General features: G+C 60.1%; 1 protein-coding gene across 1 annotated transcript; it reads right to left on the bottom strand.

Moving 5' to 3' along the window:
- Positions 1–1,069: 1,069 nt before the first annotated feature.
- On the bottom strand, positions 1,070–3,340 carry LOC123721420 (neurofilament heavy polypeptide-like). The gene has a single exon (XM_045680122.1). It carries the CDS (start codon positions 3,338–3,340, stop codon positions 1,070–1,072), a length of 2,271 nt encoding a protein of 756 aa, XP_045536078.1.
- Between the last annotated feature and the right edge of the window lie 4,923 nt (positions 3,341–8,263).

Genomic DNA, 8,263 nt, shown 5'->3' with positions numbered 1-8,263 from the left:
ACTACTCAAGAACTCCTCCCAGGCCCGGTCTTTGGAAGCGGTGATCTCACACCGTAGAGCCTTTTTGGCTTCCTGGTATGTAGTGTAAAGATTCCGTTCCTCCGACTCATCCCATCCTGGGCGCCTTCTACGATATCGGGTGTACCGGCGGCGGGCAACCACACAGGCAGAACGCAACCGTGAAAGGTCTCCCGACCACCAGTACACTCGATTTTGTCGCCTCGGTGACGGCCGGACTTTTGACATGGCGCAGTCGGAGATGTGCGCCAATGTCTCCGTCAGCCAGTTCACGCCGTCATTTATCTCCTTATCGTCCATTCTTTGCGACCAGGTGCCGACGATGGTAGCAAGTTCGGCTACTTCCCTGTCCAACGATCTTACGGACCACATCTGTCCAATCTCCGGGGGAATGGCGGTGTTTCGACTAGTAGGGGGGGGTGTTGGTGAGGGGAGAATATCGAACCGGATGTAGCGATGGTCCGATAATGTCTCCACCCCAACTAAGACCCTCCAATTCTGCATGCGACATGCCAGTGCGGGATTTGCGAGCGTGACGTCCACAATGGACCCGCCCAGCATGCGCACGCACGTGTACTCCGTGCCTGTGTTTATTGGCACCAAGTTATGTTGGGCCATCCATTCGAGCAGTAATTCGCCACGACAATCCGAGACCGGGGAACCCCAAGCCCTGGACTTTGCATTGAGGTCCCCGGCCACAACAATATCCAGCGGTTGCCCCCATTGGATCAGGGTGTCGACTTCATTTAGGTAGGCGTCAAAATCCGCCAGCGACCGGTTCGGCGAGCAATAGACCCCAATCACCGCGACGCCGGCGGATTTGACGCCTACGCATCCTCTACCTTTTTTGTGTGAGACAATTGGGTGGTCGGCTTGGGTGTAAAGGGCCACTAATTCATCGAGGTCTCCCACCCAATTGCCTCTATTCGGAACCGAATACGGTTCCGAAATCACCGCTATATTAATTGACCACTGCGCCAGGCTCTGGATCAATAAATCTTGAGCTCTGGCGCAGTGATTTAGATTCGCTTGTAAAACTTGTATAGCCATATCAATCACGTGTGGCTTCGACAACCTCCATACGTTCCCCGCTCGGTGGGGCAGCGCTGCGGCGGAAAACCAGCGATCTCCTATTAACCGTCTTTCTGGGCGCCGAGCAATTTAGACTCCCCAGCCGGTGTTTGGCATCCTTGCCCGCCGCCGCGCACACGATGCAGTTCGGTTGCGACGGGCAGGATGCGGCCTTGTGGCCCTCTTGTCCACATTTATAGCAGAGTTGGCTACGATCTTCTGCTTCACATTGACTAGCTGCATGCCCTTGTTGCATGCAGCGATAGCATCGTAGTTCTCTGGGTCTGCCGATGGTGACCTTGGCAGCCACCCAGCCCACTAAGAAGCGGCCCGTCGCTATTTTCTTCGCTACTGTAACAGGGACCTGAGCCCAGATGTCGAATAGGCCAGATCTGTTCTGGCGGAGTTGGCCAGTTCGGACCTGGTCTGCCGCACATGTCCCTTTTTTGACTATGGCCTCTTTGACCTCCTCAGGTGTAGTCGAGTCGTCCAGACCTTCGATCTTGATGTCTATCATTTTTTCGGGTCTGGAGACCTTGATATCGTCGTTTTGGTAAATTTCCTGGAGCTTCTGCGCCAGGATGTCTGCCTTCGGGGCGCTGGTGGCGCCGGGGATGCGGATGATAGTGGCCCCGGTAACCGCCCGACGGAATTGCACCGCTTCTATACCTATCACCTCTTTTAGATCGAGCTTCGATCTCGCCTCTTTCAAGACACTACTATATGTTAGCCCCTTATTGATTGCCGCTTCGGTAAGTGTCACGACAACGGCAGAGCTTCGAGGCACTTTTAGTCTCTGCGGTCGCGGTGCAGGCGCAGATGTTGGTGCCTGCGTGGGAGCCGCTTTCGACTTTTGTCGTTGTGCCTTTCCATTTCTCCCTACAGTTACCCAGTTCTCCTCGAGCGCGTCTGGATTTGGAGGACGACGAGGAGGGGCGGCATTTGATGGTGCTACGGGGGCGACAGGGGAGGACTTTGAGTTCTCACTAGTCGACGGCCGAGTTTTCTCCTTCTTTTTGGCTCCTTTTTTGGAGTCTTTCTTGTTTTTCTTCTTGGGCACGTTGGGCGCCTGGCGCGTGAGTCCACTAGGACCGGGCTGTGCTGGTGCCGGGGGCACCTTTGTCCCAGCTGTTTTTTGAGCACCCAAAGATGGTACGGGTGTGGGCTCCGCGGTTGCAGTCGCGTACGTGCGGGCCTCCTTCTTCTTGTCCGACGCTAATGGTGGTCGCAGGTTCCTTTCGGGGAGCAACCTATCCTCTAGGGAAGCCAGGCGGGCATTGAGCATACCGCCCACCTGGACCATTACCGTCCTGCAAATATCCTCAAGAGAGGTCTCTGGTTGTGGTTGTGGGGGCCGGACAGGGACGGCCTCCATTGTCGTATCCATGAGGGCATTGGCGGAACCCTGCTTCCGCACCCTCTCCATCTCCTGGCGCATCTCATTCAGCTCCTTGCGGAGGCTGGCCATATCGGCTTGCAGGCGGGCGTTATCTGCTTGCAAGGCGCGCGTCTCATCCGATATCGACCTCTGGGCGAGGCCGGCGACGTCCTCTTTAATGGCGCTGACGGCATCCTGCAGTGCGCGCACAAAGGTTCCTTTAAGGTTTGACGATTTCTTCGCCACTCTTTCAACTACGTCGAGGCTGGATCCGATCCGTTTGAGGACGGTGGTCGCCGTGTCTTCTTCAACTTCCAGTGGCGCGGCATTTGATGGACCTGCCGTGACCAGAGCCGATCGAGTCTTGCGGGCTTCCAGAACTGAGTCAAGGAGTTCCGCCTCGGCTCGTGCCCTCATCTCCGCCTCTGTCGCCTTTCTCAATGATTCTTTGGCGGCCGCCAGCCCGACGTATTCGCCGGTGGTTGGCGGACGGCCGCGTCCCCTTCTTTTATGAACCCCTTTAGCGGGGGTGTCAGTAGAGCTGCCGCTCAACTCCTTTTCTCTGGGCCTCTTCTGGCCGCGGCCCTCACTCCAGAATCTCCCGTCCTGGTCTAGGGACTCCATGGAAGCAAAGCGGCTGGAAGCGCTTGCCATGGAGTCTCTGCTGTCTGAGTCTGAATCTGACAGCCTCCTTACTCTCTCTCTCTCCTTCTCTTTACTTCCTCCTGCTGAACCTATCCTACTCTCCTCCTCCACACGGCGAATGGCCCCCCCGTATACAATGGGGCCGATGGGCCGGCTGTCCGACCCACCAAGGGATTCCCCGCGAACGGGACCCTCCCGGGTAGTTTTTTCTTTGTTCGTCGTGTTCATGTTTTTTATTCCCCTTAAAAGCCCCCCCCGGTGTTGCCGCCCTCGCCGCTGGTCTCCCACCAACGATTCATCCCTTCGCCGGGCGGCGATGCTTGGGATTAGGGTGATTTTTTATAGAGGTTTTCTTCCTCGCAGCCCCACGCTCCGTGCGCGGGGCCCCCGTTTCCGCTCCGTGCGGATTTACGGTTTGCCCGACGGTGGCCGAAGCCAGCCGCCGCGCGGGGCGTTTCCGCCCAGAAAGGGGTAATTTTTTAGAGAGGTTTTCTTCCTCGCAGCCCTACGCTCAATGCGCAGGGCCCCCGGTCCGCTCAGTGCGGATTACGGTTTACTTGGCGTCCACCGATCATGAAGACCAGTGGGCGACCAAGTGTGGTGTTGCCACCAGGGTAATTTTTTATAGAGGTTTTCTTCCTCGCGGCCCCACGCTCAGTGCGCAGAGCCCCCGTTTCCGCTGAGTGCGGACTTGCGGGTTTGTTGGTGTTTGGTTCGCGGGGCGAAAAAAGCCCTACCCCAGCAATATGCCGGGGCGTTCCCCTATCCACCACCCGGGGACGCGCCACGTCGGAGTTCACCTCTCCGCCCACTCGGACAACCGAGCAGGTCCGTGGAACCTAACCTAACCTAACCTAACCTTTTTTTTTTTTTTTTTTTTTGTAACGAGGGAAAATACACTTCCGTACCCCTGCGCCGGGCAGTGCAATGGCGCAGGGAGTGTGGGACTCGCCTACAGTCGTTCGGCCATACCCACTAAAAACCCTCATGCCCACCTTAACGCAATGACCCGAGCTTTGTACCAGCTGAGCCATAACCAAAGCTCGGGTCGCGCGTCTGACGCCGAAGCGCCTCTCCCTAAGTGGTGAAAGCCAGAGAGGCAGGATCTTTTGTGTCCTACTACCCCAGCCCCCACCGGCGGAACCAACCGGCCCGCCCTCTACCCTACTCTACGTGCCGCAGAGGGGACTGGAAAACCAGTATCCCCCCTCGGCCTCTCCATCACACATCCATCCATCACCACAACTGGCCATGAGGGCCGCAGGGGGCAGGATAAACCAGTACCCACCCACAGCCCCCACGACCTCACCCCACATCCGGCCACGAGGGCTGTAAGATGGGCAGGATAAACCAGTACCCACCCACACCCCCCGCGGCCCCACCACGTCGCATCTGCCGGTGCGACCCCGGTTGGGCATGGTCAGGGCGGAGTCACTGCTGTGACCCACCACTGACGGCCCTCTCCAGGTGGGTCGGTCATGTGCAACACCCAACACGATGACCGACCCTAGAGTTTGGTTCGCGGGGCCGAAGCCCTACCCCAGCCGAAGCCGGGGCGTTCCCCTATCCACCACCCGGGGACGCGCCACGTCGGAGTACTCCTCTCCGCCCACTCGGACAACCGAGCAGGTCCGTGGAACCTAACCTAACCTAACCTAACCTAACCTAACCTAACCTAACCTAACCTAACCTAACCTAACCTAACCTAACCTAACCTAACCTAACCTAACCTTTTTTTTTTTTTTTTTTTTTTTTTATAGTCAGGAAATGCGTTTACGCACGCCTACGCCGGGCTGTGCAATGGCGTAGGGAGTGTGGGACTCGCCGGCCACAGAAGGTGACCAGAATACCCACTAAAACCTGACTGCCCTCTAACGCATTATGGCGGGCGCCACGGGGACGCTTTAGCTCTCTTCCGTGGCCCCGCCTGCGTTATCGCCCTGAAGGGGCCTCCCTCTCACGCATGGTTTGTGGGGAGAAGTACGGCGGCGAAACCCCGCCTCCTTCTCCCCACTCTCCTGCGTCTGAGCGGGGGCGCGAGGGGATTATCCTCGCGCTCACGCTCCCTTTCCTCCTTCTGCGAAATTACTATTTCGCAGAAGGAGGAAACCGCCTCCCATGACCCCTCACTGCCCAGCATGGCGCGAATTACGCCTGGGAGTGAGAGGTCATCTCCAATCGCCGCTACCAGAGTGCGGCGCTCTTCGGACCACGCTGTACAAACCTGAAGGGTGTGTTGCGCGGTGTCCTCATCAGCGCCGCACTCGTGGCACGACGTCGTCTCCTCTCTTCTGATGCGATGAAGGTATCGCGCGAAGCACCCGTGACCTGTAAGTATTTGGGAAATTCTGTATGTTATTGCGCCGTGGCGCCTCCCGCACCAGTCCGAGAGCCGTGGGCGTATGGCCTCTATGGTGCGGGCGCCGTATTCGGCGTCCGCTAGGCCAGCAGCCCACAGCTCTATGGTCGTTCGCTTTCTCCTCGCCCGGGAGTGGGCGAGCTCCTCTGGAGCCGGGGCTTCGCCCCGAGCTCTTTGCTCGGCCCGCTCCCGGTACGCTTCAGCCAGCACACCCGCTTCTATCTCCCATGGGGGAGTGCCGGCCAAAGCGCAGGCCGCCGCGTGGCTCACCGTGCGGTAGGCCATGCATGCGCGCACCGCAACGATGCGCTGCGGCCTGCGGAGGAGGGCCCTGTTTGACGCGTCAAGGGCTTCTGCCCATATCGGCGCGCCGTACAGGGCCATACTGCGAACGACCATGGCGTACAGTCGTCTGACCTGCACGCCCGGACCTCTCAGGTTCGGGAGGAGCCTGGCGAGGGCGGAAGCCGCGCCGACGAGTCGGGGGGTTAGCGTCCGGAAGTGATCTCCGAAACGCCAACCCCCATCGAGGATAAGGCCAAGATATTTGATCCGGGCCTTAACCTCGACCTCGTCCCCGTTGATCCGGAGGGTCGCTCCTGCGGGCACTCTCCACCTCGGCCCTTTGAAGCAAAGGGCTTCGGTTTTGTGGAGTGCCACGCGGAGTCCGAGCGCCTCGATCCTCCGGACCAACAGGGTGGCCCCGGCTTCCGCCCTCCTCTTGACTTTCCTCCAGGTGGTGTCCCGGACGGCTATCATCGTATCATCCGCGTAGCAGATGACAGCCATCCGGGGCAGCACCTCCCCGCGGATGGCCCAGTCAAAGCCGATGTTCCACAGCAGGGGTCCTAGGACGGACCCCTGAGGAACACCGGAGGCCATCCGCCGCTCCTCTCTTCCCTCCCTCCCCATGTAGGACACTACCCGCTCTCGCAGGTAGTGTCCCACAATCCTCCGGAGATAGAGGGGCAGTTCGTGGAACCGAAGTGCCTCCTCTATTACTCCGAAGGGGAGGGAGCCGAAGGCGTTGGCGATGTCAAGTGACACCGCCATCGCCCCCTGACACCTCTCGGCCGCATCCTCCGAGAACCTTTTCAGGGCGGTCAGGGCGTCCAGAGTGGATCGCCCGGACCGGAACCCGAACTGGTTCTCGGAGAGCTGCGGCCCTTCCGTCTCCAGATGCTGGATGATCCGGGAAGCCAATACCCTTTCGAGCAGCTTCCCGGCCTCATCCAGCATCACGAGCGGCCGGTGGCCGGAAGGAGAGTCGACGGGGTGACCCTCCTTCCTCAGCAACACCAACCGCCCCTCCTTCCACACCCCGGGGAAACGCCCCTCCGCTAGACAATCGTTAAACAGTCTGCGGAGGCGTTCCCCGAGGTGTTCCAGCGCAATGTGCAGAACCTTTCCAGGCACTCCGTCTGGCCCCGGGGCCTTGCGGGTCCCCCTGAGCCGACCCGCCGCCCTGGCCATTTCCTCCTTCGTTATCGGAGGTGGGGCGAGAGCGTCAGGCCGATTCAGCATCTCGATGTCCGCCGGCATGTCTCTTGTCATGCGCGGTGGTACAAAAGGGGGGCTATCCGGGAACAGCCCTTCGACCACCGCGCTAAGGACCGCCGGCTCCATCGTTTCCGTGGGGGGCGCCACCTTCAACTTCGCCCGCACCATGCGGTATGGGCGCCCCCACGGGTCTGCGTCTAGGGTCGCCAAGAACTCCGCATAGGCAGAGTCCTTGGCGGCCTTGATCGCACTGGAGAACGCCTTCTTTGCCGAGCTCAGCTCGGTGTGAAGGCGCTCCAGCTCCTCCTCTGTTCTGTTCCGCCGTCTGCGGCACCGGGTGAATGCCCGTCGGGCGGCGTTACTGGCGGAGCGCAGGGCGGCTAGGTCCTGCGACCACCAGTACACGCCTTCCCGGGGCGCGAAGCCACGTCGCGCCCTGGGCATTCCGGCGTTGCAGACGGCGGTCAGATCACGGCGAAATCTCACCGCCCTCTCGTCGACCCCCACCGTTTGGGGGGGTTCCTCCGCCCATGCCCGGACGATGGCGGCTTCTTCCGCCAGGTCAGGGTCGAGGCGCGAGAGCTGCCACTTTGGGAAGCCCTGGGCGCCTCGCCGTCCTGCCGCCGCCGTCCGGGCCTGTGACCCCTGGGGCGCGGTGGAGACCCTGAACCGGATGTACAGATGATCGGACAGGGTCTCCACCTCCTCAAGGACCCGCCAACGCGATATGCGTGCACCGATGCCGGGGGTCGCGAACGTGACGTCCACGACTGATCCCCCTTGTCGGCGCACGCACGCGTTGGCGCTGCCTTGGTTCTCCGGAACTAAGCCGATCATGACGGCCCAGTCCCGGAGAAGCGCCCCTTTCAGGTCAGTGATGGAGGACCCCCACGCTGCGCACTTAGCGTTGAGGTCCCCCATCACGATGACCTGGGCCGGTGATGCTCTCTGCACAACCGGCTCCAGGCCATCCAGGAACCTCTCGAATTGCCGGAGGTTCCTGTTTGGGGAGAAGTAGACTCCTATGAGTACTACTTCTCCCCAGTTCACCGCCACGTAGCCAGCTCCTCTCTCCCTGAGGGAGAGGTGTTGCTGACTCGATGGCGGCACCACTATGGCTACTGAGCCCTCTGTGTCCCCGAACCAACTGGGTTGGGGGGGGACAAAGTAGGGCTCAGCCACGACGGAAACAGCAATTCTCCACTCTGCCAGGCACTGCATGAGCAGGTCCTGTGCGCGGGCAGAGTGGTTGGTGTTCGTCTGTAAAATTTCGAAATGCAGGTGTCTAGGCA

The sequence above is a fragment of the Papilio machaon genome, chromosome 11 (assembly GCF_912999745.1).
Source record: "Papilio machaon chromosome 11, ilPapMach1.1, whole genome shotgun sequence".
Lineage (NCBI taxonomy): Eukaryota > Metazoa > Arthropoda > Insecta > Lepidoptera > Papilionidae > Papilio > Papilio machaon.
The sequence above is the reverse complement of the archived record's forward strand: the minus strand, read 5'-3'. Positions and strand labels throughout refer to the sequence as shown.